This window comes from Phoenix dactylifera, chromosome 5, assembly GCF_051530095.1.
Source record: "Phoenix dactylifera cultivar Ajwa chromosome 5, Ajwa_hap1_PhDact_Kaust_v1.1, whole genome shotgun sequence".
Classification (NCBI taxonomy): domain Eukaryota; kingdom Viridiplantae; phylum Streptophyta; class Magnoliopsida; order Arecales; family Arecaceae; genus Phoenix; species Phoenix dactylifera.
In genome coordinates, this window is record NC_143194.1 from 8,793,838 (window position 1) to 8,808,071 (window position 14,234).

General features: G+C 34.0%; 1 protein-coding gene across 1 annotated transcript; it reads left to right on the plus strand.

Moving 5' to 3' along the window:
* Positions 1 to 7,810: 7,810 nt before the first annotated feature.
* LOC148703360 (uncharacterized) lies at positions 7,811 to 9,934 on the plus strand. Its single transcript, XM_088723039.2, has 2 exons — positions 7,811 to 8,519; positions 9,757 to 9,934. Exons 1-2 carry the CDS (start codon positions 8,083 to 8,085, stop codon positions 9,932 to 9,934), a joined length of 615 nt encoding a protein of 204 aa, XP_088579165.1. The 5' UTR covers positions 7,811 to 8,082.
* The last annotated feature ends 4,300 nt before the right edge of the window (positions 9,935 to 14,234 follow it).

Here is a 14,234-nt window from a genome sequence, read left to right on the forward strand (position 1 = left end):
CTCCATTGCTGGCGCTTGTTGCCGGAGATGGGAACTTGTCCCCTATACCATTTTAGGACATCGCCAGAGCCCCACCATTGAATATCATAAAAGGAAAAGGGAAGAACCGAAAACCCTGCTTTCAACCATTTCTTCCCTTTTTTTCATTGTCGAATGCCTTGTTACTAGTCATCTTACTGCTGGTCGCCAGTCTTCCAACTATTGACCTCCATGGCCACTTGACTGCGGCCCTCTCCCTCTTCTTCTTCCTCACTTTCCACTTCTTTTCTTCTTTCTTTCTTTCTTCTTTTTTATTTTTAGTATTATTTCTCTCTCTTATTTCTCTCTACAAAATTTTTCTCTATATGAATTTTTTCTCTCTAGAGTTGTTAGACCCCATAAATATGCCTCTCAGTGATTTTTAGATTTACCTTGGTGAAGGATCTTGCTCCAGGGACGTTGGGCAGCATGCTAGCCCTCACCCTAGCCATTGTCAAACACTATTATATTTGATCACCATTGATCTCTGTTGAACCATCTGTTTTCTAGTCTGAACATAATTCGATAAAATCACATTGATCAGACCGACCAGAATGCCGAACCCTCCTACTTGGTCAGCCTATGAGGATGTTGGAATTTAGAGTTTTCATTTTTAAAATAATTATGATGAAATTTTAATAAAAAATATAATTTTGGAATATTAGGCTTTGAGAAGAATTTTTGGGATTAATTGGATCTATTAATTGGATTGCATTTAATGTCTCCCTTTTTCTAGATTTATCGACAAATTATAAATATTTTCTAAATCAAATTATTCTTCATTTATGAATTTGATCCATAGTGTTTTACTAGTATATATGTCTTTTTTTAGACTATTATATGATTTTTGATTGAATGTATTGATTTTGATATGGATTACATTTGATTGATTTCGATATTGCATCTTACGATTTGAAACACTGAATATGTTTTAAGAAAAAAAATTTAAATTGAAATGGATTTGAACTCACAGCTACACTATATTTTGATATCCTGCCAATGGGGGTTGTACGTTGGCATTTCTATACTCCGCGAATGGGGGTTGTATGTCGGCACTTCAGTACCCTGCCAATCGAGGTTGCATATTGGCATTTCGATACCCTGCCAATGGAGGTTATATGTTGGCATTTCGATACCCCTGCCCGTGAAGGTTGTATGTTAACATTTCAATATCCTGCCAATGGAAATTATACATTGACACTTCGATACCCTACCATTGGAGTTATATGGTGGCACTTTGATGTGGTCATAGTTCTTAGCTGTCGAGTTGAATTTGATGATTTGAAAGAAATTGATTTATGAATAATATTTAGATTTTGAGAAAAATTGAATTTAGCATGCATAATATTTCGATAATGCTGCATAGCTGAATTTGGTTTAAATTGATGAATTTTACATGCTGATTTTCTATAAATAATTATTTAGTTTATTATCTAATTGATCTAGCTAAAATATTTATTGCTTGCTGGGTTGTCTAGCTCATTATACGATTTATTACTGTTTTCACATATTAGAAGGATTAGCTCGACTTAGAGATTTATTATGAGAGAGCGATTAGCGACAAAATTTTAACATCTTTATTTAGACTAGATTTGGTTTTAGATTTGATGCAAGATTTTAGAATATTATTGGTTTGTAAGACTTTCAAATTTTGAATTAGTTATTTAATCTAGAATTCGAACGTTGTTATTTAAATTTATTCCTGTGTTGCTGGTATATGATATCTTGTTGAGATACTTTGCATATTTATGAGAAAAGTTTTCTATAAGTATGCAGCAGTTGTCGTGACCTTTAACTCGCGATCTTCGATTAGAGGTATGACAATGTAAGAAGAGGACAACTAATAATTGGTGTAGTCATGAAACTGTACGTGTTTTCACTTCTTGCGAACCGACGGGGAATTCGGTGTTTATTGAGAGCCTATACTTCCAACCAGCAGACATGCCCCGTGCTATGTTCATTTATCCCACATTGCAACCGCTAGTCAGTGTCACTAAACATCACAGTAACCAAATGCATTCCATGATTAATGTTTGTTACTAAATATTTTTAATTTCTGAAATCTTTTCATTATGATTTTTCCGAAAGATCCAATTTTAAAATTTGTTATACTTTCAAATAATTTCATGTTAGGTAATCTAATACAAGTAGATTTGTATTTATTAAAGTCCAATAATTCAAGATATAGTTGGGCTTTGTGGGTTATGGGCTAGTGACCATGTGCATGCCTCGCTCGACTCGGTTGGCCGAGCCGTGCACACGTGGAATGCAAGAGTGGTTAATCTTTTTGACTGTATTCGAATTTAAATTTGAACTTTAAATTTCATTTTTTTCTACTTTAAATCTCACATTAGAGGGATTTAATTGAGCTCCAAACTAGCCATTGGCAAGTCTTTAATAGTCTAAAACCAACAAGCCATTAGACTAGCTGTTAAGGTCCTTATTGGGCTTCTATGGAAGGCTTCCTGGGTCGAGCACTATATGAAGCTAATGTAAAGAGGTTTTGCAAGAGAAATATTATTGTGTTGTGTCTTCAATCTCTCTATTTCTTCTCTATCTCTATTTCAGTTATAGTGGAGAAATATCTTTGGAAGAGAAATCTCTATCTCGCTTAAAGGATAGGTTAGTGGAGAGTGGAAGTCCCAATGCGGAAAGAAAAGAACGTCTTTGGCTCTAACGGGTTTAGGAGCGACATTATAGATTTTCCAAATGTTAGGGAGGAATATGCAATTACTCCAAACCTGGAGGGTGGTTAGGATTTTTTTTTTAATTGGTAAGTTGCAGGATGTTAAAACTCAAATTACCCTACTCTCTCTCATAACTACATCGACTTTATTTAGTTCAACAACATAAAACCCAAATTAGTCAGGTAAGATAGGGTTACTTGGAGAAGCAAAGGAGACAAACGGTTTCACCATATTTAAGAGTGAAGCCCCTCTTTATAACTTTGTAATAAAAGAGGGGTGCTTTTGAAATTTAGATTAACTAAAATGATCTTTTTGGTATATATTCAACCTTAGCCTGGTTAAACCTATTTAAGGAAGAGATTGGATAGTTATATGGTTAATAAGGAACAAGTACCTTTTTGAATAAAATTATTCAAATTTAAGATTAATCGAGAACCAAGAGAAATTGAATTATTGCTTGGTTAGGAGGGCTAAATAAGTTGGAAGGAGAAAAAGTAAGCCATTTATTATTTTCCAACTTTCCATAAGTCCATATTTTATCTTCTGAAATGGTAATTTAACCTCGATATTGAAGTATTTAGCTAATAAGGTGCAACAAAAGATTTGATTCCAAGCTATCTTCTAAATATAGCCTTTAAGATTCTCTTATTTAGGTAGGCAATAAGTGTTATTTTATTGATGCTCAGAGCAAGTGGGATAAAGTGAGAAAAGTAGAAAAAATAAGAATAACTTTTTTAATTTTATTTTTTGGATGTCTGATTATTTTGGCTGGTAGCCAAATAAATTTGGTTACTCATATATGAGTAGGCTACAAAATCCAATTATAGCAATTAAGTTACAATTTGTTATTTATAGTTGTAAAGGGTTTGTAAGGATGTAAATAGTTTGTAAAGAGAGTCCAAATTTGTAAAACCCTGGACAATCAAAATTGACTTCAAATAAGTTTACAACTTAGAACATAAGTGAGTTCCCACCCACTTGTATCCTTCTCTTTCTAGCCTAGATTCAAATAGGAAGCTTTCCACTCGTATGCTCTTTTCTATTTCAGGTTGTTTCTTCTGTAAGCCTTTCAACAACTATAATCTTTCCATACTTTTCTTGCTCCATTCTATTTCTATTTATGTGTAAATAATGCGATTTACTAAAAGCCACATATATCCAATCTCATTAGATTTGATTGGTTCCTATTTTTTTGCTCTCTATTTTTCTCTCTTCCATATCTACCATCTCTCTCTACTTCCTACACTAGAACCACCATGCCCTCCTTTTGCACGTCATCTCTCATTAACTCTCTTCAATCTCCTCTTTTACAATTATTAACATCCCTCTCCTTTTCCACATTAACTCACTCTATCTTTATCTTAGCTATATCCACCATCACCACCAAGGTCCACTAAGTCTGTTCATCTCTATCATAATTGTTACTCTCTCCTCCTTGTCTACCTTCTCTCTCTATTTCTCTCTTTTGTCTATCTTGACCTACAATATTGCCAACTTCCTCCAACATATATGGTGCCCCCTCCTATTCCACCTCCTCTCTTTCTTTGTCTTCTTTTCACTTTCATTTTCATGCGCCTCCTTGATCACTTCCTTTCTTGTCCATTATAGTTGTTGCCTGTGGCTTCTTTATCTCTCTATTCCATTTTTATCTATCTAAGTATCCTTTTTTTCTCGAATTTAGTTGCTACCCTCCCCTTCTATCTTATATCTGCTCATTTTTCCATCTGTCTCCATTCTTACCAACAGCTCTTGACCCCTCCTTCGTCAAATCCTCCACTTTCTTCATCTTCCTTCATTAATCTATATAAGATAAAAAATTCACGGATTAAAGAATTAATCAATTTAAAAAATTAATAAATAACTATAACACTAATATTATTTAAAATCGGAAAGATATGAGATGATTATATATTATTCTACAGGGTTGTTGTGTAAGTGCCCATATATAAACTAATATATATGTATGTGTATGTATGTATATATAAGATAGACTTTGCTTCTCTCGAGAGGAGAGATATCCACTACTTTCTAGAAAATAAATTCAAATCAACACAAGGGTCTCCATTTCTATCCATCAAAGTATCTTTTTTCCTCCACTGTAGTTGTTACTCTCCTCTTCTATCTCATTTCTTCTCTTTTTCTCATCCATCTCCACCTTTACCTCTTGACCCCTCCACTATCATATCCTCCACTTTCTTTATCTTCCTTCATCTATCTTTATAAAACGAGAAATTCATGAATTTAAGAATTTAATAAAATCAAAAAATAATAAATTACTATAGCCATAATTACTTTAAATTGGTAAGATGTGTGTTGATCATATATTATCCAACAGGATTGTCATGTGGGTGCCCACAATATAAGCTAATATATGTGTGTGTGTGTGTATATATATATGTATCCGCTACTTTCTAGACGACAAATTCAAATCAATGTGTTGAAGGAACCCCTTGTTCTTAAATTGGATCCAAGTTTTGTTTGTTGTTCTGTATCTTTGCTTCTATTTAAATCAAGTATAAATCCTGCACATATTTCCTATTCACTTATTTCATTTATTGATGTGAATTGAGGTGTGTCCGTAGTTAAACCATGTATATATTAAGTTAGCAAACTACTAAAATACAAGTTTATATTTTATTATGTTATGTTTCTCTTCTTTCATCACCTATGAATAATGTTCCTTAATTGGAGGTTTTCCAATATTTGGGAAATAATTAATGGTGAGTTCTTGAGTTCATCAGAAGCTATAGACTTACATAAACAAAAAGAATCATATCAGATAGGGCGAATTTGATAGGTTCATAATTAATCATTTTATTTGCTGGTCCCTTATTTTTCTAATCTTACAAAGTAGATTTGTGATCCCATGCTCAAGATTTTCAATAAACTTGAGCTCTCATATACTGTTAACTAATAAACTGGCTCCAAAAACTTAAGTTGATAGGAAAAAGATCAACAATGTATAATAGGTTTAACAACTTTGAAGACATACGTAAACAAAAATAATCATATTTGATAGGTTCATAATTAATCATTTTATTTGCTAGTCCCTTATTTCTCTAAAGGAGCATTCCTCTTACAAAAGTAGATTTGTGATCCCGTGCTCAAGATTTTCAGTAAACTTGAGCTCTCATGTACTGTTAACTACTAAACCGGCTCCAAAAACTTAAGTTGATAGGAAAAAGATCAACAATGTATAATAGGTTTAACAACTCTGAGTGGAAAGCTATCGACAAATATATATACTTAGAGGCCAAAGCTATGTAAGTCTTGCACACTAAATAGTAAGTTAAAAGTTTTGTTTGTGTTTGATCACTACTTGTTATGGCTTTAGCTATAGAAGGATTACCAAAAGCTTAACTTCAACAGAGACCTAATCTAGTAAGTCTTAAAATGGACTAAACTAAAAACTTTTTGAGTAAATTACAAAATTTTTTCTAAGATTAGGAATAAATTATACTTACACCCAATAGTATAAAAAACCTATGCTTACCTTCTTGGGGTTTATTTTATCTAATACTTTAACCCATAACTTAAGAGAATGTTAGTCAAACAGTTAACTTTTAATAAGACCCAAATATCACATCGAAAAAAATAAAAAATGACCAAATTAACCTTACAAAAATCCTTTTGAGGTTTATATTTATTACACTTATACCGAATATTTTGTAAAAACCTACACTTTTATCTATTTAAATTGACAGCGTTAGTAAACTTCTCTATTAAACCTAGCTCACGATAAAGAAGAAAAAGGGCGATCGATCTATGTCCATCCTAACAACCCGAACACGCCTAGCTATTTAGTCAAAATTATCTCTATAAAAGAATAAGGCTTCTCTTTCACTTTTCCAACTCTCGGAATTCTTAGAAGTATTATGTCTTCGAAAGTCTTCTTCTCTTTGTGATTAAGTGTCTAGGGATTTTTTTTCACTTCGCCAACCTATCACGAGCGTCCCTTCACGACGAGCGACCTATGACAACCTTTCTTCCCAACTGACATCCAATGATGAGCATTCTTCCCAATCAGCTTCTATCCTTCATGATCAAATTCCTTTCTCGCTTTTCTGCGCATCACATCATAGAGATTGGGAATGTCGGTGTATTATTCGCTAAGTTCTACTTGTTAAATAGTGTAGATATGATTTCTTAATATTATCACTATGAACAAGGATTTCTATATCTATATATGGAGCTATAATAGCTTTGGCAGCTTATCATCAAAAGGATCCAAATCAATACGTGCGCGAGAACTCTTTTTTTTAGAAGGTGCATTTGTTAAGGTTCCATAGCCTAGCTTGGACTATGGACAACCTGGCTCAAGTGATAAAACTCCTGATATTAGTTCCCTACAATATAAAATTTTGGAGGCATCTACTTACTTGAGAGGTCTAGATTGCTTTTTCCTTGATGGCTTCTTTCTGGTAATTCATCAAGATTAAGCTCAACCCCATTGCACATCACGGCTGATCTCATCTTTAGCTGAATATTATATTACCTAAGGCTAGTTTGATTATTTTTTAAATTTTTTCTGACATGGCATTTAGGTTCCATTTATGTTAGTGGTTTGGTTAACATTCTGTTAAATTATAGATTAAAGTGCTAGATAAAAACAAACCTTAGGGGATAAGCATAGATTTTTCAAACTATTGGATATAAGTATAATTTACTTCTAATTCTAGGGAGCTTTTTATAATTTACTCATCACCCAGGGATAATTTTGACTTTTTATATGAGGTAAACAAAATTACTAATATCATTAATTTAATTGGGTGTAAGTGTAAGTTTTACAAACTAGTAGGTATACATATAATAAACGTAAATATCAACAGAATTTTTGTAATTTACTCAAACTTTTTTATAGGCACCAGGATGTGGTCACACCAATGGATTGAGCTTGAGTCTAAAACCAAGAGCCAAAAACTATTTATGTTCGGTCACGGTAAAGTGTGCCATTCAATCTCAAAACATCGTCCAACATGAGCTTTTCAGATCATCTATTTTTTAAATTTAATATTTTAACTAACAAATCTTTACATTAACACTTTTTATTTTTATTATTTTTGGATTTATCATGATATCGGTTAAGATTTTGTTCTCCTATAACCCAACGCGATGACATTTATCCCCATCTTTCAACAACCTCGCTTCCTATCTCCGTCAAAGCCGGCGAAATTCTCAAAAGGATTAGAACTGAATTCGGTATCCAGAATCGAGGAAGAAAGAAAATAAGTAAAACAAATTCAACGGCCGACGAGGGAAAACTTTTCAAACCTCTCCACCTCTTCCACGCCTCTGCTATAACCGTAGAACCCTTAACTCGATCTCCATGTGAAAAACCCCAAAGCCCTAGCCTCTCGATCCTCTCCATCTCACTTCCATGGGGAAGCGCTCTCGTATGTTGAGGTCCTCCAGCTTCGGGGCGGCCAGTCCCCTCGACAAGATCTTCTGCCGTGACCCCGCCGACGCTTGGGAAGAGAGATCCCCTCAAACTCCTCCACCACCGCCGTCTCCGGCCAATCCCGCCGTCACCAATCCTCCGCCGCCGCCGCATTTGGAGACTGATCTTGAGGTGGTGGAGGCCCCGCCTCCGACGTCCAAGACAAGGATAGCTTCGCCGAGGGCTCCGATCCTCTCAGAGGTGGGGAAGGAGGCTCCAGAGGTGAGCCTGACCTCCCCGGTGATCTTTTCGGTGGAGGCCTCGTGTCAAGAGCCGAGCACCGAGGATTTTGTTCCGGAGAAGCCTGGGGAGTTGTTCAGGTCTTGCTTCTTATGTAAGAAGGTGATTCCAGCCACCGAGCCCGTATACATGTTTGGGTAGGCCCCCTCTCATCAAAATCGAATCTTTTATTGTTCCTTGCTTCCCTTTTTGGATTTGTGCTGGACCCTTTCTGTTGATTTGCTTCAAAGAACTGATGATTTAGTTTGCTCAGTTTCTTGAATCCATAATTTGTTCAATGCCAACTTTTTGATCAGAGAGCTTTCTTGTTTTAAGTACCAGGATGACCGTTGTTCTTCTTTTCTTTCTTATATTTTATTTTCCAAAAGAATTAAATATCCGCAGTTCATTTTTTTATTTCTTGTGGATTTTGTAGTCTTGATACCATTATTGATTGGAGTCTCTGATTAGCTTATTCAAACACCATTAAAGAATCATGTTACATTGTGTTGATTAATGATTCACTTTTTCTTATCCTATCTTTTTTTTTTTTTTGATTGTTGTGCTACTCTGATAAATCATGCATATTGGCCTTAACGACTCTTCAGTTTCGACTCCATCATCCGCTCCAATCTCAACATGCTCATCCCCATCGGATGGTCCACACGCGAAAGAATATCAAATGTTCTTTCATGCCAAAGACCTAACCTGAACCCAAAAAAATAATGGGAACCTTGTCTGACTTTTAAGTCAAGTATCAACCCATTAGAGTTCCTTATTTTCTTTCCAAATATAGTTATATGCTGTAAAAATGGCATTAGTTTTTCTTATGTTTCTAACTCCCCCAACACGTAGTAATATCAAGTGCACTTATTTAATTAGGAATTCTAAACATCTTTGACTACCATCAAAGAACACATCTCTTTGCATAATTTTTAAGTATACACTTGAATCCATAAGCTTGGTTGGACAGTGTATCTTTGCCTTGTATTTTTTTTTTAATTTCATTACTAAGATTTATAATACCATATTGATCTAAAAAATGTCCATAGCCATATTATGTGACCACAGTCGTGTGGGAATGTAGTTTTTGATAAGAAGAAATCATATCATGACATAGATCAACCCATTAGAGTTCCTTATTTTCTTCCTTAATCCAAACGGTACTATCAGGTTATTCTGAAAGAGTTGAATCATACTTTGATTAATCCGGTAACATATGTATTTCAGAATGCCCATTTATGGAGTCAATTCTAAAGTCATTGACCGCACACTTGACTCCTACTAGTGAAATTTTTGTCAACTATGCGATGGAGCTATTTGTTTTGATTTGTTTCTTATTAAGTTTGCTCTCTTGAAGATCATTATTAGGACATTGAAGATTTTGCTATGCAGGTATATGCGTGCATTTTGCTCTCCTTTCTGTCGAGCCAAGCAGATGAAGAAGGAGGGAGTAGTGTTGACGACGAGCAGCACTAAAGCAAGTGAAGTCAGTCCAACTTATGTAGAAAAGAAATCTGGAAGCACAAGAAGTCAATGGAGCGGTCGACATGGAAAAGGTTCAGTTTTCTAGTCGCATCTTTAGCAGGATGCTGGTTCCCTAACTACAGATGTTTTCATGCAAATATCTTCCACTTACCATCTATAGTTTCTTTGTATTTACTTAGGAGCACCTTAGTTGAAGAATGACAAAGATTTAGATTGTTTGTTTTGTCCCCCTCCTTGATTGTCAATTCTATGGATGCTAAAGAATCTTGTACAGGATTAGAGATGGCTGTTATTGGCCCACAAGAGTTTTCTTTCACTCAATTGTTTTCTTTCTGATGATGGTACCACTTCTTTCTCTCTTTGATTGCTCTTTAGTCATGTTAAGGGATTGATGTAGCACCAAGTGTTTCTATATTTGCTATGAACAAGTGATGTGATTCATGAATATATTTAAAAAATTGGTAACGAAAATGCACTATATGTGATATTATTTTATTGTTCTGGTGATTCCCTTTTGAAACACTTAAAAAGATATCATTAAAGAGAAAAAACTAATCCTTTTAGAAATGATAATGATATTCTGTTATTTTCCTTCTCAACTCTTTGCAAAATGACCATCAAATACTGATCTTTTGTGGCATCCAATTTATTGATGATACATTTTCTTTCATAAGATTTTGAGGCATCCTGCTGGATAAGATTTTGCTGCTGCTTCAAACAGTTATACAGACAAAAAGAAGGCATCATTTTAACATTAAAATCGTTTGTTCTTACAAGTTTTGCCTCGTTGTCTAGACTAGTGAAGATATGTGCTTTTATATGTCCTTATATCTCATATGTTAGACACATCAAAAAGTATTATGCATTTTGTGATCAAATGCTTGTACCTTCAAGTAATATTTTCACCCTGAATCATCAACCAAGACCAATTAAAATGTAGGAGATCTTCTTCTTAGCCGTATGAAAGAACTTTTGATTAGTATAAATTCAAGATTAGGACTTGAAACTATAAAAAGCAGACATATTAAAGGGTCTTTCCTTGCACAAGTACCTTAAAGTTGAAATGAATAAAGAAGAACAAGAGAAATCTTTCAATAATTTAAGGAGGAATAGAATGACAAATCTTTCTGATTATCATTAAATATGAAAGTAAAGCCAATTAACTGGAGAGAAAACTTATAAGAAGGTTCTCAAAAGTGAAACTAACTAGAAGAGGAAAAATTACAATTCTTCTTTGGCATGGTTCATTTAATTGCTTCAGCTACTCCATTTAAAACGCTTCGGGTACTTAGGCAGGTATTTGCTACTTTGGGATTTATTGTTTTAGGCATCAATCAGAACCCATCTTGTTCTCTTGAGTGTTTCAATGTGTGATTAAATTTTGAAGGGACGGTGGTATTTTTTATATATGCCACCTTAAAATATCAAGATTTGCCATACCGACTCGTACCATCCTATACCGACAATATCATAAGTATCGAGGTTCAGTTCAGCATGTGAACTGAATTAGTTTGAACAAATTAAAACCATCCAGTATCACTTGGTACTAACCCATAACACTCACCCATACCACTCAGGCAATCCAGAGTAAAAAAAGTGCAAGAAGCCTATCTTGATATAGAGTATAGATCGTACCGATTGTACTGTACTGCACAAATAATGTACCGGTACAGTTCTTGATACCGGTTTGGCGAACTTTTTTTTACATATCTTCATGTTAGAAAAGAAAAGCTTTTGTGTGGGGATATATAAGCCTTCCTTGTCTGCCATCCTTTTGTTGCTTCCATACTACTATCCTTTTGTTGCCTCCATATGAATTTTCATATGGATCAGCATGTGGCAATGCAGGGTGGTAAAGAGCATTAAGTGCATGGGATATGTAGCTGGTTATAAGCTTCTTTATCTTTTTATTTTTTATTTAGAACAATGATCATATTTTCGTTACTTGAGACCCACAATTGCTAAATTAAATTTATATTAGTTTTAACAGCAAGGAGAAATAAGAGGCACAAACAAGAATTTGCTAGCAGGCATGGATTTACATTGTTTACCTGATGCTGTGGTTCATGGTTTGAGATCATAAAAGGATGCTCATTAAGGATGAAAAGAATGCAAAGACCTGGCCTCAAATATAAGGTCTAACAAATCCTCTGCTTCTTAAAACCCTAGTATGTAATACCCTCTAGCCTTAACAAGCCCATATCCCAGCACACAAAAAGACTTGCACACATTTTGGCCTCTCAAAAAACTAGTGAGGATTTTCTAGGCTGTGTGAGACAGTTGATACAGTAACAACTTATCATAGGTCTAACATAAAACTTTTTATCAAAGCCGATCCTGTGTTCTCCAGATTTAAAAGGGTTTTTTCCTCCTTTGAGTAAGCCTATGGTGAATTGGGATAATAATGCTTTTGTGAGCTATACTTTAATGTGATTTCAAGTGGATGCTGATGGTTCATTTAAACCACCTTTCAAGGAGGTAGAGGTTTTGCTATCTATGATGAAGCCATTTAAGACAATTTTTTTGAAGCTTTGGTTACTCGAGGAACAAATCGATTCATGGTTGAAGGTGTGGCATAATCAGAATTCTCCATGTTCATTTCTATCTAATTATTACAAAGGCATTTGATTAAAGGAAGAAAAGTTGTCTTATAGCCTGTTGTTAGCTTATGGCAAACTTGCTTGCGTTATGTGTTCCTCTAGAAATTAGGTTATTTTCTACATAATATTGATATCCCATCAGGATTGGAGTAGTTGTAGAAAGGTCTAATACTTTGGGTCGAGAGGTCCAAGTTTAAAGACGAGTACCTTGTTAATGCTATATTGTTGTTATTTTCTGGCAAGTGGTAGTTAATGTTGCACGACCCCTTCTTTTTCAATTATGTATGTTTGTGTGTGAGAGAGAAGCAGGTTTCAAAAATCAAACAAATTACATCCATTGTTTTTCATCTCTGTTATTATTATAGTTTCCTTTCGGAGAAAGTAGTAATCTACCCTTTAGAATCACAAGGCTATGCATATAAAATTGACATGCGCTGTTATGATTTCACAAACTCTACATTAGTGAGTTAAAACTTAAAATCTTCATGCTAAGCAAGATTATGTGAAAATTTTAATCAATAGAGAAGATGTAGTTGCTACCTCATTGTAGAGATTTTGGTTGCAAATGTCAACTCAATCAACCTCATTATGACTGATTTGGGATGTGCCTAGCCACATGCTAATTTTGAATTCCATTTATGAATAGTGCTAGCATAATTCATCATTTTTTTTAAGAAAATAATGATGCACCTATGCTCAACTCAACAAAGCCTTAATCTCAAATTAATTGGAGCCCACTATACGAATCCTTTTTCTTCATGTAGCTCTATTTAGGACCATACTTTTTACAAGATGTAATGATATCAAGTCCTTCCTTACTATTTTATCTCATGTAATTTTTGGTCTATCTCTACTCCTTTCTTTCTACATGTTTCAAATTACTCCATATTGATGCATTCCTCGGTTTTTTTGTACATATCCTCAATTACTGTTAGCTCTGTCTTTCCACAAATTACTTCATTTCACATTCTATCTTTTCTTTCATTACCACACATCCATCTCAACATTTTTATTTTAGTCATGCTCATTCTGTGCACATATTATTCTTTAATTAACAAATATTCTATACCATAAAGCATAGCTAGTTCTATAGGTATCCTATAATCATATAATATCCTAGTTGCACTTTTTTATTATATCCAATGTACTTTAATTCTTTTGATAACATTTTCTTCAATCTCTCCTTCTTGATAGATAATGGATCCTAAATACTGATAATGATAATGACTAGAAGTTTCATAATTCTTAATTTCAACTTCACCATCATCTTTATTTCTAATTTTACAATGCTACATTCTATATATTTTGTCTTGGTCCTACTTAATCTAAAACTATTAGATTCTAATGTACTTCTTTATAATTCCAACTTATGATTAACTCTAATTTTAATTTTTATCCAGTAAGACTGGCAAATAGTATGCATTAAGAAATATCATTCTAAATACGCCTAGTATAAGGTCATTTATAACTATAACAAAAAGGTAATTTAAATTCCAAAAATAAGCTAGTTTAATTCATTTAAATTTCAACTAGGGAGTTGAGGGAAGCCAAACATACTAAATTATATTACATGAAACATTAGATAATTAGGTACTCCAAGCAAAACCAAAATCTTCAACTAGAATACATACATAAAACTAAGATCTTTAGCTAGCTAACATAATCGCATAATGATTTATTCAAACAAGAACTTCAATCAAAAATTCCCAAGCCCCAATGCCCCAGTTAGATAATTATGGTCAATTTCCCAAAAGAATCAAGTCGTTGTTAGTTTTAGACCAATTA